This window comes from Perognathus longimembris, chromosome 11 (genome assembly GCF_023159225.1).
Source record: "Perognathus longimembris pacificus isolate PPM17 chromosome 11, ASM2315922v1, whole genome shotgun sequence".
NCBI classification, from domain to species: domain Eukaryota; kingdom Metazoa; phylum Chordata; class Mammalia; order Rodentia; family Heteromyidae; genus Perognathus; species Perognathus longimembris.
This window is the reverse complement of record NC_063171.1, coordinates 60,801,528-60,824,763: the sequence shown is the minus strand read 5'-3', so window position 1 is coordinate 60,824,763 and position 23,236 is coordinate 60,801,528. Positions and strand designations below refer to the sequence as shown.

Genomic DNA, 23,236 nt, shown 5'->3' with positions numbered 1-23,236 from the left:
CAGGACTGGCAAAAAAAAAGAAAAGAAAAGAAAGCAAGCAAAGATTCCAGGCCTTTCCCCAGACCTACCAATGCAAAATCTCTGTCTCTCAGTACTTTTTTGGACTGGTCTGTCTTCCTGTCTAGGATAAAATCCTTTCTTTAGTATCCTAATCTTTCAACCTTGGCTTGCACGGGCATGGTGACAGAAAGCTTATTCCACTCCACACAGAAAGAACGAAGCTATAAAGAATGTCTCTGAATACCTGGTTGAAGCCTGCTTTGCTGTAAGCTTGCCTATTAATTCAAAGACTGTCATCTGGGAAAAAATAGAATAAGCAGAATTCTTTATCTAAATACAGCACCATCTACTTAATGATTGCTCAGATACTCTCTAGGAGTTCTTTTCCCCCCTCCAGAAAAAGAAAAAGAAAGGTCCTGTCTTATTTCAGAAATGTGGAATGGCCTGATTTTCCCGACCTAGCTGTCGCGGTCACCCTCCTCTGGAAGCGCCCCGGTTGTCAGCGATCCTCTTAAACGCTGGCACCTAGGCCCATCACCCGCTTGACACCAGGAGCTGCCTTGCCAAGGAAATACTCAAATCGTGACAGTGCAGACAACTCTGAGTCGGCTGCTGATTGTCCTAGATGACAGCTTGGGACATTTTTATCACTTGAAAAGAGGAAAGGAATTTGTTGTTTCTTTTTTTTTTTTTCCTTCTAAAAATAGGAAGGTCTGGAATGTAATCTAAGTAAGAAGATAAGTCTCTCAGCCATCTGTCCTCCCCATCCCTGGCATCCGGGGTCCGGTCGAGGCCAGGAGCCCACGCAGAGGTGGACGCAGAAGCTGGGGGCGGGCCCCTTCCTGCGCGTCTGCATTGCTGCCCCTGTCAGGGGTGGTCTGGATGGGAGCTTTGCGGCAGTAATGGATGCCACGGGGAGGCCAAGTCCTCCGTCGTCGTCCTGTCAAGCCCCGGGACTCTAGGGGGCGCTGTTCACGCCGTGCAGATGTGTGCCATCTGCAGCCCTGGAAGAACGGTGGCGCAGAGACCTACGTCCAAGGCTTCAGAGCCTTAGCAGCAGGCCCCATCTTCGGGGAGTTCTGTGGGCCTGTGCAGCGCGGCCAGGCAAGGCGGGGATTTCTCGGCGAGGGTCTCATGCGTGCCCTGGGTGTCTCAGGTGGTGGCTCCCCGTGCACTGTGTGTGGCTGGATGTTCCAGGCCTCTCTCTCGTTTCCTCCTCGTCCTCCTCCCTCCTCTCCCCATCCTGTCCTCTTGAACTGTGCTTGGGGGCTAGGGAACAGATGGGATTCGTTTCCTCCTTGGCTCTGAAGTGTCCTGACGTTGAACAATGTCAAATAAAATAAACCGTAGGCCCCTGCCTTCTCCCAGGCTGGCTCTCGGCTCCCAGAGGCAGGGAGCTCGAGTCTTAAAGAGACACATTCAAACTCGTGATGCGTCCTCTTGTCTCCGTAGCCCCCTCCTGAGAAAGACCCCCATCCAGTGCTCTCCAAGCATGGCCTGTATCCAGCTCCCGACCGCACAATGCCCAGCCAAACACTCCTGGTGACAAGAATTCTCTTGCCTGGGTACTGGGTTGGCACAGTTTAGGCAGAGAACCTGTGGAGGCCAAATGGGCAGGGGAGGACCGTTCACCTACTTTTGCCTTTGCCTTCTGGTTCCTGGCAGGTCTTTAGGGCCCCACCTACTGGGCAGTTAGACCAAGTCTAGCTTTTGCCCTTGAACACAAAAAAAGGGTAAGAGATCATGGTAGAAGCAAAGTTCAGAAGGAAATTCACTGTTTGCCCTTAAGAGAATAAAGCTCTGAAAGTGAAGCGGGGGTGGGTTTGGGGGTTCACTGGGTCCCCAGTAAAAGGGGATGTATGTGGTTGAAGCATTTTTGCCCCATTGGGGATGAGAACTAGTAGTTAGCGTGCTGCCTTCCAGATTGTTGGTTGGAAATATATGACTCCATTGTTAACTATTCATTTAGTTAATGGTCTGCTCACTGAGAGACTGCTAGAATATTAAAATAGATGGGTTTGTTTTCTTGTTTTTGTTGTTTGTTTTGTCTTGTTTTTGAAACAGGCTCTCATCAGGTTGTTCAAGGTAGTCTCAAACTTGCTATTTAACCCAGGTTGGCCTTGAACTCTCAAGCCTCCTCTCTCCCCAGTACTGATATCACAACACAGGCCTGGCTAAAATAAAATTCCTTAAACCAAATAACCATGGAATTTTGGTCTTAACATCTGTTATAAAGAATCGTCTTTTTTGGGGCTGGGAATATGACCTAGTGGCAAGAGTACTTGCTTCGTATACATGAAGCCCTGGGTTCGATTCCCCAGCACCACATATATAGAAATATGGCCAGAAGTGGTGCTGTGGCTCAAGTGGCAGAGTGCTAGCCTTGAGCAAAAGCAGCTCAGGGACAGCACCCAGGCCCAGAGTTCAAGGCCTAGGACTGGCAAAAAAAAAAAAAAAAAAAAAAAAGACTAGTCTTTTTGGAGATGAGAGCCTCACAGATTTTTCCTTCCCCAGGTTGGCTTTGAACCGTGATCCTCAGATCTCAGCCTCCTAAGTATTCAGGATTACAGGCATGAGACACTGGCGCCTGACCTTGTTTTGCTTTTTACCGCTGTCTTGGTATTCTTTTAGTCCTGCAGTGTGAAAATAATTAGATAGACTTTTTTTTTGCCAGTCCTGGGGCTTAGACTCAGGGCCTGAGCACTGTCCCTGGCTTCTTTTTGCTCAAGGCTAGCACTCTGCCACTGAGCCACAGCGCCACCTCTGGCCATTTTCTATATATGTGGTGCTGGGGAATTGAACCCAGGGCCTCATGTATATGGGGCAAGCACTCTTGCCACTAGGCCATATCCCCAGCCCAATTAGATAGACTTTTGTGAACAGGGTTGTGAATGCAGAGCTCAGCCTGGCAGAGCGGTAGTGTGGTTACTGTAAAGCCTCACAGCTAGACTTCCTGGGTTCGAATTGGAATTCGTCCTCTTCTTAGCTACGAGGTTGAATAAGTTCTTCACTTCCTCAACTGAGTCTTGAGCTGAAAATTGTGTGATAAGCACTGCTGCTACTTTGTAAGATTGGTGTGAGGATTAAATGAATCACTGTGTCTACTTTAGATATCATGAGGCCTCAACAATTGCCAGCTCTCATTTGGTAGCCGTTGGGCAATATATGCTAGTAGGATGGTAGACCTAAGATGGCAGGTGCACGTTCTGAATGATAAGAGTATTTTTAAACATGTGTATTCATCCTCATGCTTCCAAACCATGTTTCTGGTCCTCACTGGGAGGAGGACCACCTGACTTGTTTGCCAGACAAGATGGTTTCCTCCTGACCATGCTTTTCACTTGACCATGCAGTGTTCTCACACAGCAAATGGGGCTGGTCCGTGGCGTGGGGTCTGCGTTCTAAGTACAGCGTGGGGCTGCACTAAGTGGCTAAGCTACTAACGCACAGAAACACACGATCCAGCTAATTGAACAGGCTGTCCTGTAGTTGAACTTATGTTTCTTGGGTGTGAAGAGGGCCTGGGCTAGTGTGTGAGTCCACAGGTCATTTATGAAGAATACAGGATTGTTTCTTTTTTTTTTTTTTTGGCCAGTCCTGGGCCTTGGACTCAGGGCCTGAGCACTGTCCCTGGCTTCCTTTTGCTCAAGGCTAGCACTCTGCCACTTGAGCCACAGCACCACTTCTGGCCGTTTTCTGTATATGTGGTGCTGGGGAATCGAACCCAGGGCCTCATGTATACGAGGCAAGCTCTCTTACCACTAGGCCATATCCCCAGCCCTACAGGATTGTTTCTTACAGTTCTGGGTGCTGGAGGTCTAGGACTGAGGAGACAAGATTGCTGAAGACCTTGTTCTGCAGTATCGTGATGGAAAGTGGAGGAGCAGGAGAAGACCGCAGGAGAGACGGGTTCTAACTCACCCTTGTATCAGAAACTTTTCACCTCTGTAATAACTAGCCACTGACCCATTTGTGAGGGCAGAGACCTGGTAACCTAATTCCCTTCTTTTTCTTCTTTTTTGCTCAGGGCCTGAGCACTGTCCCTGGCTTCTTGAGCCACAGCGCCACTTGTGGCTTTTTGTATATATGTGGTGCCGAGGAATTGAACCTAAGGCTTCATGTATGCAAGGCAAGCACTCTACCACTAGGCCATATTCCCAGCCTCGTAATTTCCTTTTAAAAGTCCAGTGGCTCATTTAGGTGCTCATGCCTATAATCCTAGCTCTGCAGGAGGCTAAGATCTAGAGGACCATGGTTTGAGGCTAGTCCAGACGGAAAAAAAAAAAAGTCCTGGAGACTTCATTTCCAAAATAATGAGCAAAAACCCAGACTGGAGGTTTGGCTCAACTAGTAGAGATCCAGCTAAGCTAGTGGAACAAGTGCCAGGCCCTGAATTCAAGCCCTCAGATTGGAAAAAATAAAATTCAACACTGTCATATTTGGGAAATAAATTTCCAGTGACCCCCATTTTTAATGGACACATGGAAACCAGAGCAATTGGGTACCCCCAGAAGCAGACCTTAAGACATGGGTCTGAGTGCTTGTGACTTACTTGAGGGGGAAGCTCGGAAAGCACTGGTGAGGAGGTGGGGGGTGGGGAGGGAGGGACGGAATGGAGGAGGAAGGTATGGACAGGTTGCTGCTATGGACGCTTTAGTGGAGAGGTGAGGGGGAAACAGATCTCACAGTGCCCCAAGGGCAGGAAATCTTGAGAAGTTACCTTCCAATTTCCACTCATCATTAGCTGAAAGCTGCAGGGTCAGCCCATTGAGGCTGAGTGGGACCCAACACCACATCAAGAGGGAAGGTGGGAAGCAAGGTCGGGAGTCTGATTCCTGGGGCTGATAGGATGGAAGGGGTAACTTCTCGGAACACCCCTTAATTCTTCAAACATCATAATCGACAGTCCTCTGCAGGCTGTATAGTTAGCATACGTCTCACGCACTATCAGTTGAAACCTGGAGTAAGCCATATATTCCAGAGGGGCTGATGGAGGTCCTCTAGTTGCCATAGCAACACGGCCCCGCCTCTGGGTGTCCTAGTAACCTACATGCTAGAATTCTCTCTGAGCAGGGTGACTTGCAGCTCCATTGACAGTCAGGGTGGGTAGGAGCTGAGGAAGCTGTGGAGATGGGCTTGGCTTTTCCTCACCAGTCCTACCTGTCCATTGCCCACCAGTTACCTGTCCTCTTCAACTGTTGGCCTCCTCCTTTGCTTTACAACACATATGTTGTGTGATAAGCTGGCTGGGCTTATGCAGTGCCCAGGAATTCCACTCAGGTTGGTGTTACCGGAGAGCACAGTGTAGGAGTGGGATAGGTTGGTTAGGTGTCCTCTGCAAGGCTTCAGGAAGGCTATGTATTCTAAATGGAAAGAGAACTAAGGTGGTTGTTATTTGGTAACAATATACTGTGCGTAAAGACTCGGCATACAATGGATGCTCAGCAGATGTTTCTCTCCCTCCTTCTCATATTGGCTTCTAGAAATCTGAAGCTATAAAGGCCATCTGTGGAATTAGACTTTTCCTGCCTAGGTGGTAGAGCCTGGTCACCCACTCAGCTTTGGCAAAGCCTCTCCCCCCAGGGATCCAGGGAGCCTTCCCTAATCCTTCCCATTGGTTATGCCTGCTGTCTATCTCGGGGTTGTCCTGGAACTTGTGGGCATAATTTGTACTGCAGTAACTGGTGATTTTATGATTCTGTAACAATTGTAAAGCACATATGGTTTACAAAACAGCAACATGACATTATCTTATTTAATCTTAACAACAACATGAATTAGATATTCTCTCCTACCCCTCTCTCCCGATTTACAAGCAAGGAAATTGGAACTCAGCTCAGCAGGGTTGTAGAATTACTGAATTTGAAAGGGGCTACGTCAGAACAGAACCCCGGACCTCTGATTCTCATGCCTGGAGCTTGTCCTGGCATACCGCTGCCTTGCTGTGTGTACTCATATCCCCCAAGCCTGAAAGCATACTGAACAGCCTTCCCTGGACCAGGAGATTGCCAAGGACAGATATCCTGTCTTCTCTCTGCTGAGCGTCTCAAGCTGTGCTGTTGTTTAGCCAAGGGATCCTTGTTTGAGACCCTCTGTTGTTGGAATGCCCTTAAGTGACCTTCCCATCTTCCTTACTTTGGGGAGTCACAGAGTGGCCACAGTTAGGAGCCCTGGGCCAACGGCAGAAGAAAAGACATAAGCCTCTATGAATACACGTCCTTGTTTGATTGCAGCTCAAAGGCTGGGCTGGCCCAGGATGTTCCTGAGGGACCAGCTCCGGCCTCTGGGTGATCAGATGTCTCTGGCCAGGCAGTAAAAGACCATTCACTGCCACTGAAGAGAGGCCAGTGGGCTAAGCAGGGAACTTAGCCACTGAGCTTGTAGGAGGCTGCCCCAAAGAGGCTGCAGATAGAATTGTTCTTGCCTGTCTATCAGGAAGACAGTGAACCAAATGCAGGCAGATGTGAAAGTTTGGATTTGAAGGTAGGCAGGCATCAGACTCAGAGAGGCCCAAAGTGTATGGCCAAGCTACCTCAAAGATAGAATCACACTCACTGCATACGCAGGACAGGGTCACAGGGGCTGACTTGGGAGCATGTACCATAGGTAGAGCCAAGATTGAGGCATAGGATGAGAGCAGACACCGAGAACCATCCAAGCACATATATGTGAAAGGTCACTAGATACAAAGAGGTTGTGTGTATGTGTGTGCATCTGTGTCTATGTGCGCATGTGTGTACAAGATCAGATGAGAGTGTGTGCCCTTGATGAGCAGAGGGCAGCCAGACAGGAACACTGCCAGAGAGGTGGAGGGACTTCCCAGAAGGGGTGTGCTCAGCCTGGGACCTGACTTAGAGCCAATCAGGGAGTCACCCCAGTGCCCCCCACGCCTCCCTTGGCCAGCTCCTGCTCAAAGTCTTGTGCTCTGCCTCTTCTCTCTTGTGAAGCTTTGTCAGCCTGGAGACAGGGACAAATCACAAAAATCCTCACCCTTTCTTCCCACTGCTCATCCTCTTCTTTCCCCTTCCCCAGACCCTCTTGTTCTTGACTACCTTTATCAACCTCTCGGGCTTCTTCCTCTCCTTCCACTCTGGCTTCTGTCCCAGCCACTGAGTTTTGATGACAAGGAGCGACACTATCTACACGTGTGGCCATGTGGACAGACCGGAGTGGTGAGACTTGTAGCAGCAGGAATCCCAGGACTGCTGACACTCTGCCAGTGTTATTCGAAGGTGAGGAACACAGTTAATCTGGCTGTCACTGCCCTTTTCCAAGCCACAACAAGCTTGGAAAGCAGGGCTCCAGACCAACTGCTCTGGGCCTGAACTCGAGTGAACCTTCCCCAGACGTCCTCCATTCTCTGGATTCTCTGGGCAGAGAGCTCCCTTACAAGGTCCCCGGGAGGCAGCTGTTGCTAGTCTCCGTGTCTCCACCAGTCACCCTGGTCAGCTTCCTGTTCTTCCGAGGCAGAGTGGCAGAGGGCCTGGTTGACCTGGATTTAATTTTCTGTTTGCCATTCACTGTCTATCCACCTTGGGTGTTCCCTAGCCTCTTTGCACTTCAGTTTCATTGTCCGAAAGTCTCTAACATCTACCCTGTGATACTTGTTCTTATATTCAGTGCACCATATATGCTAGACACCATACATTCTGCAGAACAAAACCCACACGTTGTCCTTCCATTTACAATAAGCAGTAAATGGAAAATAAGCAAACAAATAATGACATAAGAAATGTTATAGTTTAGTTGGTGTTGTGTGTCGTAATGAAAAACCAGGCCTGGTAAGGGGCAAAGAATGATGGCTGGGGGTGGTCAGGAAAGATTTCTTTGAAGATGGAGCTGTCTGGCACACAGAGAACATGTGCAAAGGCCAGAGGCAAAAATGAGCATATGTTCAGAGAACTACAGGGAGGTCAGTCGAGCCTAAAACAAGTAATGGAAAGGTTCAGAAAAGAGGCCAGGGGTAGCCAAGAGGCCAGGCATGTCACGATGGGTACTGAGACTTACCAGAGGACTTTTGAGAGAGGGGTGATAGAACCCGCCGGGCTTCTGAAAGGGCTGGCTGGCTGTGATGAGGAGAAGAAACCACAGGCGTGTCAGGGGAACCAGGAAGCGTGGGAAGGACTCTAGGTAAGAAGAGATGGCGGTGGTGGTTCACACCAGGCTTAGGAGTGGCGGTGGGGAGGAGAGAGGATACTGCAGAATGCACACAGATACGCACACATGCACACACTGGTAACTGATAGACCCCTCTGGAAGGCTCAGGGATACCCTCTGGTATCTTCTTTTCCTCTCCCTCTCCCAGCATCCTCTGTCCCTGGCTCTCAGGGATAGCTAAGCTTCCGAGGATGGGAGCTCACTCTAGGACCCAACTGCTGGGGTGGTGGGAAAGCCAGGGCTCCTCAAAGGTTATATAAATATTTGTTGAGTAGTAACACAGCCGGGAGCAGGGCCCCTTCCTCCAGCTGGCTAATTTGCCACCCCAGAGAAATCTCAGCTGGGATCAGGGCTGGCTTTGGAATAGTCTACTACACATCTGTTGACTCCGGATACCCCCAATTCAGACTGTCCCGTTGGCCATCCTTGCAAACCATTTGAGTCTGAGCCCTGGAATTGGCCCCAGGGAGGGAATTGTTAAGAAGCGATACTGCGGAACAGGAATCTTGGGGCAAGTTGAAGGGTCTTGAGTATATATATCCCTTGCCCATGCTAGGCCTTGTCTTCTTATCCATGAGTGGAGGGGTTGAATTAGGTGATCTCTGAAGTCTGATTCTGCTCTGATTGTTTTGGATTCTCTTATCAGGCTCTCTTGCTCCTCTTCCAGAAAGGGCTACACGTTTCTGGGCAGAGAGAGGCATCAGGCTTGCTGGGTCGATAGTTGTGGAAGGAAGCTCAGCAGGCTCATGCCAAGAGCTCTGGAAGACTCAAGCACCACCCTCCCCTCTCCTCTCTTCCACACCTCCACTTCTAAGCTTGGTGTGAACCACTGCCTATTCTTACCTTAGACTGCTGCAGGGGCCTCCTTTCCAAGCTTCCTGGCCCCCAAGAGGCCCTGTGCTATCTCCTCCTTATCACAGCCAGATAGCCAGTGTGGTCAAGAAATCCACTGGCAATCTCTGACCCAATGTGACCTTCACGATCTCCATACCTGTGGCCGGACTACTTTAGGCTCTTTGAGTCCTTCTGGCTATGAATGATCTAAAGCAAATACTCGTAAGAGCTGCCTGCTTTAGATGAATAGGTTGTTTATGAGTAGAATACAATCATAAATGGGACAGTGCTTTGAAAACTTCTGCTACACAGATGCTGGAAATGATTTTTCTAGGTATTTCTGTCAAGATTACAAGAGACGATTCCCTCAAACTTCCTCGAGGATTCGGTGGGGAGCTGGGAGATCAGAGCAGGTGTTTGAAAGCTGGGATAGGAAGATGGTCAGGCAAACCTCAAATCTGTCCCTTTTCCTTGCCTCATTGTCTGGTTTGATTCTTTCTCTTATCACTCCAGTCTATGCCTACATCTGCCAAGATGTTATCAGCTCAGCCCAAGACATGTGGAGAGGTTGGGGCTCTTCCATTTGAGGGGTTACCCAGCCTGAAAATGAGACAGAGTGGTGAGTGCCTTTCGTGGGACCTAGTCTGCTCACTCACCTCTTAGACTGAAAGCCTGGTGTATGGTCAGACTCCAGACAGGTGACATTGGAACCCTGAACTCTCTACGCAGATGGTGCTGGGACTAGAGCACACAGAACTATGCCTTGTCTTCTTTTTCTTGCTCCATGCTAGCCAACCCCACCAGCCTTTGAGATCATTGTCGGGAAGCAGCCCACAACCTTTATTTTTAGACAGCTCTGTTGAAAATGGGACTTTGGCCAGGAAGACCTTGGACCTGAGCCGGCAAGAGTCCCAAAGATCCTTCAGGGTTGGGAGTGAAAGGGAAATTACCCCCTCTCAGAACTCAGCTGAGGGACCACTTGGATATTTATTAGGATCTGCCCTCGGCTTTAGACATCTCCTGGCCTTTCCATGCCTCAGTTTCCCTCTTGTAAAGAGTCACTCTGCTGCTGTTGGCAGGAGAGACAAATGAGCCCCTTGCTCCCAAGAGCTCTTTGAAGGGACGTTCCAACAGAGCACAGAGGAGGTCTATCTGAGATAGATAGGCCTTTTTCCTCTCTCCTTCTTTGGCTGGCTTTTCTTTCTGGAAGAGTGCCTGACTCCCAGCTCTGTTTCAGCAGGTGCCTTTGCCCCTCCGCATGGGTGTTCAGCTGTCTCCTACTCCCTCCAGCCCAGAAAGAAGAGCTCAGAGTCACCTCTAGGCCACCATGTCACCTCCCCTTGCCACACTCCAGTGATGGACAAGGTCAGGCCCTCTTCAAGGGCAGCAGTGGGCCTGTTGACAAGGGGAGGCTGTGTTTGCCTGACTTGACAGAAGCCCCCAGACAGCATTCTTCTTTAGTGCTGCTGTCCAATTACCCAAAGTGCCTCGACCTGGGAGCTGAAAATAGCAGGTGCTAATTTGCATGCTATTTATTAAAGTAGCAAAGCCTCCGGGACCCTGCCCCTTCTCCTGTAAAAGCCCATTCCAGCCTCTGCCGAGGAGTAGGAAGATGGGCACACCAGGAGACTCATTTCTCCCATCGGAGAAGCAAGAGGGGCACGCGGGCCTTTGATTCTCCTGGGTTCTGGTAGCTCAGAATCCATCCCAAGGAGGTAGGGGCGGAGGGATGGTCCAGGCCTGAATCCTCTCAGCAGAGCCTGGTAAAGCCGAGGGCCCTCCCTGGAGCTGAGCCACTGGCTGAGAGACTTGTTTGCTTGGGCTCCTAGTCCCTGTGTGGGGTGAAGCAGAGGAGGAGGGGAGGGGAGGGTAGACTGGAGGACTGATAGGCTGCCAGGTATGAGGGAGACAGCTAGGGCCATGTGGGCTACTGGGAAGCTGTGAAGGAATGTTCAAAGACAGCTCAGTTCCCTTCCTGAGACCCTTGCCCTTCCAAGTAAACTACTTAGCCTCCAGCTGCCCATCTCCCTCCTTCCAGCTCAGCCCAGAAAACCACAAAGGGGGAAACCTTATGGAAAACCTACAGCTGCATCTGTAGAATAGCCCCTACTGATGACATTCCTTTGGCTGACATAGTCATTTTACATGGGATTCACGCTGGCTGGGGCTAATGAGAATCCCTTACACACAACCCTGTAAGCTATTCCCCAGATGACCCAGGCCAGCTCCAGGGACGGGCTCCCTAGAGGACGAATTGTACTCATGCTTCCTGAAGGGTAGTGCTGAGGCTGGTAGCTGGGGACAATATCAGGACAAGAGAGCCAGGACAGGAGCTTGGTCAATGGACACTACCCTGTATTGAGATGGGGGGGAAATGCTAGAGAGAACCCCTTGTCTTGCTCTGATTCCCTCAGTGTGGGTTGGCTTGGAAGCAGGCGCAGCTTTCCTGTGTTGTACCACAGAAGCCACTCAGAACCGGGCAAATGGAATCAAAATCTTGCCCCACACTAAGTGGCTGTCTGTCTGACAGAGTGATGTTGAGATCACTGCTGTGCGCGCGCGTGTGTGTGTGTGTGCATGCACGCACGCCAGTACTGGCGCTTGAACTCAGAGCCTGGGTACTGTCCCTTTGCTTTTTGTGCTCTAAGCTGGTACTTAAGACTTTCCTGTCTGGGCTGGCTTTGAACTGAAATCCTCAGATCTCAGCCTACTGAGTAGCTAGGATGACAGACATGAGCCACGGGCACCTGGCTTACTGCAGCCTTTTACTCTCTTTTGACCCCAATTCGTATTTGTAAAACTTGGGTACCCACCTTTACTCCACTCCAGACTGTTGGGGGGCCTTGAGACTGAGGTCCCTCTGCGGAGGTTGCTACTCTTGAATCTCTGGTCTACCTTCAGAAAGGGTGGGGAACATCGACCTGCATCTATAGAAGGTCTGCACATGCATTTGGTGTACATGACAGGACAAACATGTCATGCTTCTTGTGTGCCTGTGGCCCCTGCCAGGTCAGTGCCACTGAGCAGCTCAGGACTGAGGCCATAGGCATTAGGCCACAAGCTGTCCTTAGCAGTCAGAATCCATCCAGACCTCCAGACTGCTCTCCTTTAATGTTTGCGTAAACTGAGGCCCAGAAAGCAAAAGCTGATGCCACATGAGCCCTAAAAGAACACGTGTAGCCCCATTACACCATGCTGCCCGAACACCAGAGACAGTGATTGCTCTGTGGCTCATCTGATTTCAGTATTGGGGGTGGGGTGGCTCTGAGAAGAAATAATTGCTATTGTTTTTGCTGCTTAAAGAAACTGCAGTTTAGGACTGGGATGTAGCCCAACTCTGTAGTGTGCTTGTCTGGCAGGCAGGAGGCCTGGGATTCCAGCCCTATACCCTCAACCTTCAATGCTCATCCACTCCCCTCCAGAAGAAAAAAAAGAAAAACATAAAGAAACTGCAGTTTAAATCTATCCATTTCTACAAGACAGCCTTCCCAGCTTGCCCAGTTCACATTGGGAGGGAAACCATAGGCGCGTAGCCCTTCTGAGAGCACAGATAGGGAAAGAAAGCTGCCCAGCTCTGGTGCAACTCTCCTTAGGACCGTAAGAGAAAGAGACCCTAAGGAGCCCAGTGGGAGCGCCCTGCCAGTGGGGTCCCAGGATTTTTTTTTTTTTTTTTTTTTTACAACCCATGATGATAAACATTTGCACGTCTGGGATCCTTAACTACCTGCCCAGGCGTCCAGGATGCGGGCCTGCATGCATGCCAGGCTGCCTTGTGTGCTGTGTCTGGCTTCCCTCCCCCTCCCCTGCTTTCCACGGCTCCCCCCCTCAGTGTGGTCTGCTCCATGCAGGTGAAGCTCGGGAGAGATCACTGCATCCGCCCCCCCACCCTCCTCCTGCAACCTACAGCCCCGAGCCCAGCCAGCCTCCGACCTCCCCCCCACCCCCTCACCTCCAGAGATGGATCTTGTGGGACGGACCTAGTGTGGCTCCAGCTCTGACTGATTTCCCAGCAACCTAGAAGGGGGGGGACCCGGAGGAGGCCGGGTGCTTCCCAGGCCCCTGCCACCGTGAACCACCTCTACCCTGGGCTCCCGGCCGTGGAGCCCTGGAAGTGCCCGCGGCTCACGCCCCCTTCCGACTGCGCCGGGGGGGAGCCGGGGGGAGCCGGGGGGCTCGCGCGCGGGGGTCGGGGGGAGCGCCGCTGGCACGCCGCGGGTTAACCGGGAGGCGGCTCTGGTGGAGGTCGCGGCCCCCGGGGCCCCCCGGCACTCCCGGGGGTGGGGGGGGTGGGGGGGAGGCTCCCGGGGCCACGGGGACCCGTGGTGGCTGCGGCCCTGGCCGCGGCGGCTCTTTGTCTACCTGCTCTGGGCGTTAAAGAGCCCGCTCACCGCTTGCACCGCCGGGTCCGGGGACAGAAGTCAGCGCCGGGGAAATGGGGCGCTGTCGCTTTAAGCGCAGCCCGAGCCGTGAGTACGAGCCCGGCTGCGGGGAGAAAAGGGGGCGGGGGCCGGCGGGTTCGGGCTCGGCCTCCGCGTGGCCGGCGGCCGGCACCTCGGCGGGCGTCCGTCCCCGACCGGGCACCACCACACGGGCGGGCCTCCGCGAGCCCCCCCTCGGCCGACGGCCGCCTGCGCCCGGGAAGATGCTCCATCTGCCCCTGCCCAGGGCGGGGAGGACCGCGAATTTCCCCCGCAGGTAAGCGCGCCCCGCGCCGGGCCGCAGCCCGCGGAGCCGGGGTCGCGATCGCGGGACCCCCACCCCCACCCCCACCCAGCCCTGCACCCCCGGGTGCTTCGCAGCTGCAGCCCCCGGGGCGGGGGGTGTGGGGTCCGCAGGAAGGAGGGTCTTAGCCGGGAGGGTGGAGCGCCGGCCCGCAGGCTCCCTGCATTGGCCCGGGGTGGGGGGGTGGGGGGCTCTGGGGGTCGGGAGTGTGGATGGTGGGGGGGCACAGGGGGGTGGGTAGAGAGGGGCTTTGACCCCCACCCCCACCCCAGCCCTGGACCGGCCGAGACAATGGCAGAACTTGATTGAACTTCACCGTGGCCCCCGGGGAGAGGGCGGGGGGGGGCGGTTGGGGTCCTGGGGACCCGACCCGGGCTTGGCGAGGGGCCCGCAGCCCCTGCCCCTCCTGCCCACCAGCCCAGGTTCTGCCTTAGTGTAGAAGCCCTGGGGCTTTTCCCGAGGCGAAAGGAGGTGATGGGTGGTCAAGGATGGGGGTTTACGGCCCCCAGCAAGTCACCCAATCCTGCGTCCCCGGGCTGGGGCTGCCTCTCCCTGAAGAGGGGTGCAAATCTGAGAGCAGCGATTTGGGGAGACACGTCAGGGTCGGGGAGAGCAGACCCTTCTTCCTGTAAGGCTCCTTCAGAAAGGGGAAGTGAGCCGCCACCGGCCAGCCCAGGGTTGCCCTCTGAGCCACTTGGAAAGCAGAACTTCCAAGGGTGGATTAGCAAATTCCAGGCCGCCTGGCTGGGACTTTTCTGGGAGGTTCTGCCCTTAGGCTCTCGTCTCAACCATTCGCCTCCACCCTCCTCTGGCAGTCCAGGCTAACTGGAGAAGCTGGAGATCCAGGTGGAACCGAAGACCACCGTGTGTGTCTGGTGCTACGGCCAGGCCCACCTCAAACCTCACACAGCCTCTTCAGCCCCAGTATCCCAGACTCAGACTTTATGACATGCTGCAGCTTTCTTGGAGGGAGCCCCAAGTGCAACTCTGAACCCAAAAACTAGAGTAGGAGCAAAGAACTGGGCCAGGTCTGGGAAGAGGATTCTACCCTTCCCTGCCCTGCAGGACCTGAAAGGGGGGGGGGTGGCAGACTCCTGCTGCTCCCCAACTTCTCAGCCTTCCAGCTCTCCCTTTGGAAGGTGAAAGGATGGTTCAGGTAACTGGTGAGGGGTTATCATGAAAAGCGTTGGGGACCCCTTAGGGACTCTTAGGTGAGATCTTGGACTGAATTGTGCAACAACAGTTCAAGAAGGTAAAGGGAGGAAGGAGTAACTCATCACCTCTAAACCTCATCGAGTACTTAAGATCCACACGGAGGAGTGTGCCCAGACAAAATTGTGTAATTACCACCCAGCCGGGATGCACGCTGGTTCTATTCACATTCATCCCCAAAAGTTGTGACAGTACTCCCTCCCCCCCCCCCCCCAGGCTCCCCTGCTCTTCTTGGAGTCATTCTCCCTAAGCTGCTGGCTTTTCTAGCCCCCCCCCACCCCCAATCATGGTTTCATTTGCATGACTATTCTCCCGGCTCCCTCCTTCAGCCCCACCCCACCCCACTCCTGGGGAACCACCCTGCCCCCGGGGAGCCAGCTTTTGCTGCACTAGCCTACTGCCTTGTCACGGGGCCACCACTGTGGAGTGTTCCTCCCCACCCCCCTCACCACCGGGAAGAGTTTTCCGGGCAGGTGTGCCTGGGCGGGCCTGCTGGCCCTAGCTGAAGTGGGGGGCCCGACCCCTTACACCTGTGCAGCTGCTGCCTGCTGGGATGGGGCTGGCCTAGGGTTGCTTTTCATTTCTTTTCTTCCCAGCCTCGGAGTTGCCCCACAGCTGCCGGCTGAGCGCCCTTGGGAATGCCAGCAGGGAGGGGATGTTGTAAAAGTACCGGTCAGTCCTCCAACTGCCACACTTCAATGGCGGGATTTAACTAGCTTGGCTCCAGACCATGGAGGGGGAGTCCAGCCCCAGCCTTTGCTCTGGAGGCAGCTTGAAACCTTTCCTGGGAAGGATGTTTGACTAAGGCCAGTTGGATTGGGAGGGTGGAGTGGGGGGGGGGGCGCGGTGATCAAAGAGCCACTCCCCTTCAGCTCCGGGGGATGTGAGCAAGATGAGGTGAATGACTTAATTGGCCCTCAACTGTCTCTTGGAGCAGCTTTTGATGAGCGAGCTGCTGTCAGCCCCCGGCCTCCCTGCCCCTGGGCAGTTGCTTCCCCCTACCCCCCAGTGCCTGGGGTTAGCACCTCTGTGTGGACGGTTCCATCCCCAAGCTCCATTCCTGAGCATCTCAAACCTTGTGTTCTATCCAGGGAACCCCTTCCCTCCTCTGTCTTCCAAGCAAGAAACTGGAGTCCAGGCTTCATTCAACCTCCTCCACCCTCCCGCGCCTCCTTCCTGGCCCGGACTCTCAGGGAGAGCCTGGGGATCCATCGGTAGGGATGAGGCCTGACTACTCCCATTTGTGTTACTCAATCTGGAGAGAGAGTCCCTGGAGCAGAAGGCTTCAGCTTGGCACTGACTCAGCCTCTGGGAGAGGACAGATGCCTGGGGACAGCCAAGCCAGCCCGTGGCTTCTCCTTACAGGGTTTTATGGGACGAGGCATGCACACCACAGGCAAACCACACTTTCTGCCTTAACCTCTTCCTTCAGAGGCGCTGCCTTTGCTCAGAAAGCATGGGAAGGAAGGAGACACCAAAGCAGGATGCTTCTTGACTAGGAGAGCTCCGAGAGCTAGCGCCTGTGTGAGCATCTGACAGTCACCTTTACTCACTATACCTTGATGCTTAAAATACTGCGGTGCCAAGGGCGTTATTCTGTGATTGAATCTTGGCCACAACCATGTAAGGTGTAGCTTATCATTATTATGAGGGGTGAAGTAGACATATGGAAAGTCACAGAGGATGAATTTGTCCTCACACCTCTCTGTCTGATTCTAGAGCTAGCCCTAGCAACAGTGCTACCAGGAACGGTTCTCCTTGACAGCCATCTCAGCCCCCAAACGCAGAGGCCAAATGCAGACGCAGCAGAAGTTGAGGGTCATTGGGGGTCTTAGCGAGGTGGAGGGTTGGCCCCAAGCCCTAATGGGTAGGTAACAGGAAGTTTCCGAGCTCAAAGTCAGACAGCCTGGTGTGGAGCTCACTCTACTACCGATGAGCTTTGTGACTTCACAGACTTAGTTACTTAGTCTCTAGCCTCCGTTTTCTTCTTGTGAAATGAGCACAGGCCCTGACCTGTCTCACTCCCTGGGGTAGAGTAATGACAGATAATGTGGAGAGCAGAGGACTTTAAACAGGATGGCTTTACAAGGGAAATTATGACCAGTGGAAGTCATAATCCCAGCCACAAGAGCCCCTGAACTGTTTAGGTTGCCTTTTCTCCTTGCTCTCTTTCCCTTCCATCTTGCTGCGCTCTTAACGAGAGTGCCTTCAATATAATACTTTAAACAGCTTCTTGGCTTAGAATCTATCTTTGGTTTTTTTTTCTGAAGGTCTTAATTGCCCATCTTTAGATTTCTATTCAATCCAAGCTAATTAGGATGATATATTTATATATCCTATTTTTGACGGCAATTTACACAAATATAGACCACTTGTTAAGAGGACTTAATCATTCTCTTAAAAAGCAACCACATTCCTTCAACTTGTACTGTTGTGATGATTGGGCTATCCACTATCCAGGGTACTAGAGAAGCAGAGCTGAACCCTAGAGTGCTTATACTTATGTATTCATTCATTCACTTATTTATTCCTCAAATCCTAATTGAACACCTCTGGTGTCAGGTGCAGAGCTGGGTGCTGAAATATTATACTATACTGAATAGGATGTTGAAGACATGGCCCGAGTGGCCTAGTACTGTCTAGTATTCAGCAGCAAGATAGACACAGACCGTACATTTAGAAGCTCATAGTTTTACAGTGAGAACAGATGGATAAGAGTGATACATTTGTGGGTGTTATATAGCTGGGAGAACGCGAGGAAAGGGGTGACACTGTCCAAAAAGAAATGTACTCATTTACCTGACTTATGTAACAGTAACCCCTTTGCACGTGATCACCTTTACCGTAACAATTTTTTAAAAAATCCTACCCAAATTGTGCCAAAGTAATAAATTCATCAGTACGTCATTTCAAGTCATGACGGATCTGAAAGGGAATAATTGCAGGAGGCGGCAGTCTGCTGGAGGAGGCCGAATGTAGCCTCTAACGGATGCCGTGTCATGTGGACACTTAACTGTAGAAGCATACTCCGTTCTTGGAGTAGTCATAGAACTTCGGCTTTGTGGAAGAGGTGGCAGTTTTCATTGGGCCTGGAAAACAAAAATGAGAAATTTCCAGAAGAACGTGATGAGTTCAAGTATGGAAGAAAGGGAGCTTTCCCTTGTTGAGACATTCTGTGTTGTCTGCTATCGTTGTTGCTTCTTCTGTCACGCAGACAGAGTCCTCCAGGGTGGTTACTGCATGAATTGTCAGCCCCTCTGCCACCAGGAATCCTGTCCTCCCTTCGAGAGGCCACTGGCTTCCCTTGGGACCTGGGGTCAGTGTCGTCTCAAGTTAAGCTCACGGAGCATTGAATTATCCTTAGACTGTCCTTGCCCTGGGACACCAAAACAGAGTCAGGTACTCCTGGCCATGTGCAGAATGTGCAGGAGGAAAGGAGTCAACCTCAGCCTAACTTTCTTGGGATCTTTCAGGCATTTCCTAACTCTTGGCCATTTAAATCTGAGCCCCTACCCCGTGAAGGCTGATTCATCTTTGGAGAAGAAAAACAAAAAGTGTTTGTTGTTTGTTGTTGAGAACAGGGTCTCTGGAGTCCAGGCTGGCCTCAAATTTGTGATCCTTCAGCTTTAGTCTCCTGAGCACTGAAAGTACAGGCATGTGCTACAGCACCCGGCTGGGGAAGAAGTATTAACGAGAAAAAGCACATCAAAGCCCTTTCCATCCCCCTCCTGCCATGCATGTGTGTATACACACACACACAGCAGGCTGGACACTGGTTCCTGAGTGTTGGGCACAGTCAAAAAATGCCCAGACAGGTGCCGGCAGCTACTCGAGAGGCTGAGATCTGAGGATCCGAGATCTGCTGATTGAAGCCAGCCAAGGCAGGAAAGTCTGTGAGACTCTTATCTCCCACTAACTACCAGAAACAACCTGGAAGAGGAGCTGTGGCTCAAATGGTAGAGCTGGCGCATAAAAGCTCTGGGACAGCACCCAGGCCCTGAGGTCAGCCCTAGCACCAGCACACACACAAAAAAGAAGTGCTTGATGGCATAGCCTTACAGAGGCCAAAGCCAGTGTGGAATTCCTCATGAGCTAGTTTTCCTTCTTGCTGTATTGCTTCAGGTTGCTGTTTAAGTAGATGATGGGCTGGTTATTTAATAGAAGAAGGGGATGTACATACATACATACCCACAGTTCGCTGGGGACTTTTCAGAACCCTGTGTATTTGCCTTTGCCTTGCTGTCTGGTTTCTCCTCCTGGCTACCCTGAGAGGCTGTATGGGTTTTTTTGTTTTGTTTTGTTTTGCTTTTTGTTGTTTTTCTGTCATGTGAGAATATATTCAGGAAGTAACATGGCTGGCCCCTGTCACAGCCAGCAGGTAGTAGAGCAGGAATTCAAACCCAGCTCTGACTGGCTGACAGCCATTCCTCTGGAGAATATGCAAGTCTCAAGAACCTGGTGCCTTGTGCAAATTTGAGAATAACTAAGCTCCCCTTGGGGAGTCATTTTCTATAAAGGGACATGCTGATGGGATTTTTCAAGCTCCTGGGAAGTTGCTTTCCAATTTATCTATTTATATCTATTTCCCATATTCACACACTATGTGGCAGTAGGTTTGTCCACTCCTAAGCTGCTTGTGGCTAGGGACTTCAGTCAAGTGACGTGTGTGTGGTATTTCATAATAGTCTGTTGGTGGTGACCAGATCATGTAACAGGGTACATTTATGCAGGAGCTGATGTAACTACAGCTGTGGACGTGCCACAGGCATGCATATCCTGACACACTAGGAACACGTCAGTCTGGGTTACATCATGTCTCCAGACATTGAACCCAGGGGGACCTAAGAGAGAAATCAGTCCACCATTGATGGGTGTGTGGGTGTGTATGTGTGTGTGCGTGCATATGCTTGTGTGTACACTGGTATTGGAGGTTGTGCTTTCACTTGGCTTTTTCCCTCACAGCTGATGTTCAGCCTCTTGAGCCATACTTCCATTTCCGGCTTTTTGCTGGTTGATTAGACATAAGAATCTCTTGAACCTTTCTGCCCCGGCTGGCTTTGAACCTCAATCCTCAGATCTCAGCCTCCTGAGGAGCTAGGATTACAGGCGTGAGTCACCACTTTCTGGCCCATCTATACTGATTAGCTGTTATTTGCCAAAGAATATATTCCAAGAAAGGAAATGAAAGATATCCTGTTCCAACCCCAAATGATGATAAGATTAGCTGGGATGGATTTGGAGGCTGACTTTCTGACGCTAGGAATAAAAAGAAGTCGGAATTGTGGACAGAAATAGGCAGCTTTATGCCTGGGATGAGGAACAGTATATCAGTGGAGGGAAGTGAGTCAAGCAATTCGATTCAAACTGAGACTACCTACAAATCTGAGGAGATGCTCAGGAAGGAAGAAGGCCTTCAGGTACAAAGAAAGAAAGAGGCAGGAGAGTCCTGGGACCGTGATGCACCTTTAAAGAGCATCTCCTCTGTCCTAGGCCCCCCTTGAGGCCAGGCAGCAGTGCCCCAGGGGCGTGCACACACACGTGCTCCTATGCACACACTGCTTTCTTGTAAGAAAAGGCTGATTCGATTTCCTTCAGGCTGGAAACATTTTCTCATGGATTATTTTAAATTCTTCAGTAGACTGCACTGGACTATCAGGTTTTGATCTCAGTGGTCTGACAATTATATAGCTTTTAAAAAGTGGGTTTTAGCACCACAAGATGCTGGGGCAGGGGCTAGAGAGTTTATGATAGGATCTATGAGGAGAACAAACTTGAGATTTATTTATTCCTGGTGTCACGGGTTTCTGGAATATTACCCGCAGACTCAGTGACATGGACAGGGCAGTGTTCTAGACTTACACTAGACCTTATGTCCCAGTCTCTCTTTAAGGTTGGAAAGCAGTGTCTGCATAGCTGTCAGGTCACTGGTAAAGGTTCGCTAGTGAAATTCCCAGCTACATTATGGTATATGTCTGTATGTTATATGTCTGGTATTCTGTATTCTTTGTGCAATTTCTTCCTATTTCTTATGTATGTGTATGCATATGTATGTATTTATTTATTATTGTACTATATATGCAGTGAATATGTACTATATGTATCTATATCTTTGTACCTATCTACTTATTATCACACTTTTTCTCCCCCATTTAATCCTCCTTCTCATAAATTCTAGGTAATTATCTTGTAAATGCTGACCTGGGTGCTGACCGGGGTAGTCATCCCTGACTCCTGGGCCTGTGGTTATTGAGTGCTTCCACTTGGATTCTTCTTCCAGGACCTAGAGCCCCTCTCACTACCCCACAGCAGGGGGGTCTCCTCCTAAAAGTCTCATGCTTACCAGCTTTGTTAGATGCCTTTGAGGCAATACTCAGCTGAGCTGGGCCTGGAGGAGGGTTGTTGTAGACTCTGTCTGTGGGTGTGGAAAGTCCCATGATGCATTGTGGACTCTTGGAGCTTTCATGAGCAGTACGTTAATTCATTAGTTATCCTCCGTGTTCTTGTCCCATCATTAAGAGGCCTCTTCCCCACTTGGAAAAGTTAAAGGGGAGGAAGGTATAGTATGACACCATCTTTCACATATAACTTGTAGAAGTTGCTTCCATCCTTTATGGTTGTACCCCCTTTTTGCTGTTATCACACAGGTTATCTTCTGGGGAAATTTCTGACACCTGACCCGGGCAGGGCATTTACAAAGGGAGATGGATTTGGGGGTGCTGTACTTCCCTCACCGGGGAGCCTGAGAGCCTCTCCTCCACGAAGCTCCACCCCTGAGGGGGCAAAAGAGGCTAGTCACATCCCCAAGAAAGTAGCTGGGAGCCTCTTGCCCAGGTGGGGTGGGTGATCATTGCTTACTCATGCGAAGCCTGGGGTAGTTCCTCTACCTGAGGAACTAACTCTGGGAGTTTGCACAGAGCTATTCATTATGAAATGAGCTTTGATCTCCCGATTGTCCAGTTGCCCTTGGGAAATTTTTTGCTGTTCCAGGGAGACAGTGAGCCTGTAGGAACCCTCCCATCCCCCCCCCAAAGAAGTTGAGACCCCTGCGTTAGGTATCTGTTTCCCCAATAACCATGTGCTGTGGCAAATCTCTTAGCTGCTTCATTTTTCTTCTATAAAGCCATACTAATTCTTACTAAGGTAGCAATTCAACAATTCTACCGTTAAAGTAATACCATCCAAGTAGATGCTGGTCACATGAATTGAGCTCAAAAATAACCAGATTTTGGGCTGGGAATATGGCCTAGTGGCAAGAGTGCTTGCCTCCTACACATGAAGCTCTTGGTTTGATTCCCCAGCACCACATATATGGAAAACGGCCAGAAGCGGCGCTGTGGCTCAGGTGGCAGAGTGCTAGCCTTGAGCGGGAAGAAGCCAGGGACAGTGCTCAGGCCCTGAGTTCAAGCCCCAGGACTGGCAAAAATAAAAATTTAAAAAAAAAAAAACAGATTTATTTGCTTGCTTGTTCGGTGAAGAGAGACAGAATCTTGCTTTGTGGCCTAGGTTGGCCGGGAACTGGCTTCATACTCTGGGGGCTGTCTTTGAATTTAGTGATACTCCTGCCACAACCTCCTAGGTGCTAGGATTACAGGCCTGTGTCTCAACATGGGGCTCAGGATTTTTTCTGTGTGTGTGCCAATATTTGGGCTTGAACACAGAGCCTGGGCACTATCCCTGAGCATTTTTGCTCAAGGCTGGCACTCTACCCTTGAGGCATTGCTCCACTTCCAGCTTTTTTGTGGTTAATTGAGGATAAGAATCATACAGATTTTCCTGTCCAGGTTAACCTCAAACCCTGATCCTCAGATCTTGGCCTCAGTCATAGTTGGGATTACAGGCATGGCCACTGGCGCCTGGAAGCAAAAGATGTTTCTATCAGAAGTACATTGAAGGATTTACAGACATGAAAAAGACAAATTGCTAAGCATATTTGCACTACTGTAGGGCAGATTAAAGGACATTAGAAAACTCGGAGTGTGCTTTTTAATGTTGTTTTTTTAATTCCCTGTATAGAAATTGATACTAGATCTAATAATGAGCTGTTGACAGTGGTGTGAAGAGAGGAGCTGGAAAGTGTGTCAGGGACGCTGGGATCTAGTACTTGGGATGGCAGTGAGTTCCGCTGGGTGCCTTTCTGTGTAACTTACTGTAACAAGGACCTACCGCTACAGATTTCATGATTGTTGAGTGCCCAAGAAAGGTATGTAAGTAAGGTCTTTCCCTGGAAATCTTTCTACATAGGAAGACATCCACCTGCCTGGATGGTTTGGTGTTAGGCAAAGAATGGTCCTAATCAAAATGTTCATGCTTT

The 23,236-nt window shown here is 50.9% G+C and overlaps 1 protein-coding gene across 5 annotated transcripts in view; it reads left to right on the top strand.

The window, feature by feature from the left end:
• Positions 1 to 23,236, top strand: part of Nav1 (neuron navigator 1) — a 230,739-nt gene that overhangs the window by 142,006 nt on the left and 65,497 nt on the right. Inside the window, exon 1 of one of the 5 annotated variants that reach the window (XM_048357257.1) lies at positions 13,590 to 13,686. The exons of the other annotated variants lie outside the window; for them this stretch is intronic. Within the exon in view, the coding sequence (XP_048213214.1) occupies positions 13,634 to 13,686 (53 nt within the window). The 5' untranslated portion in view covers positions 13,590 to 13,633. Of the gene's footprint in view, positions 1 to 13,589; positions 13,687 to 23,236 lie in introns of those variants that run through there. 5 annotated transcript variants of the gene reach the window in all.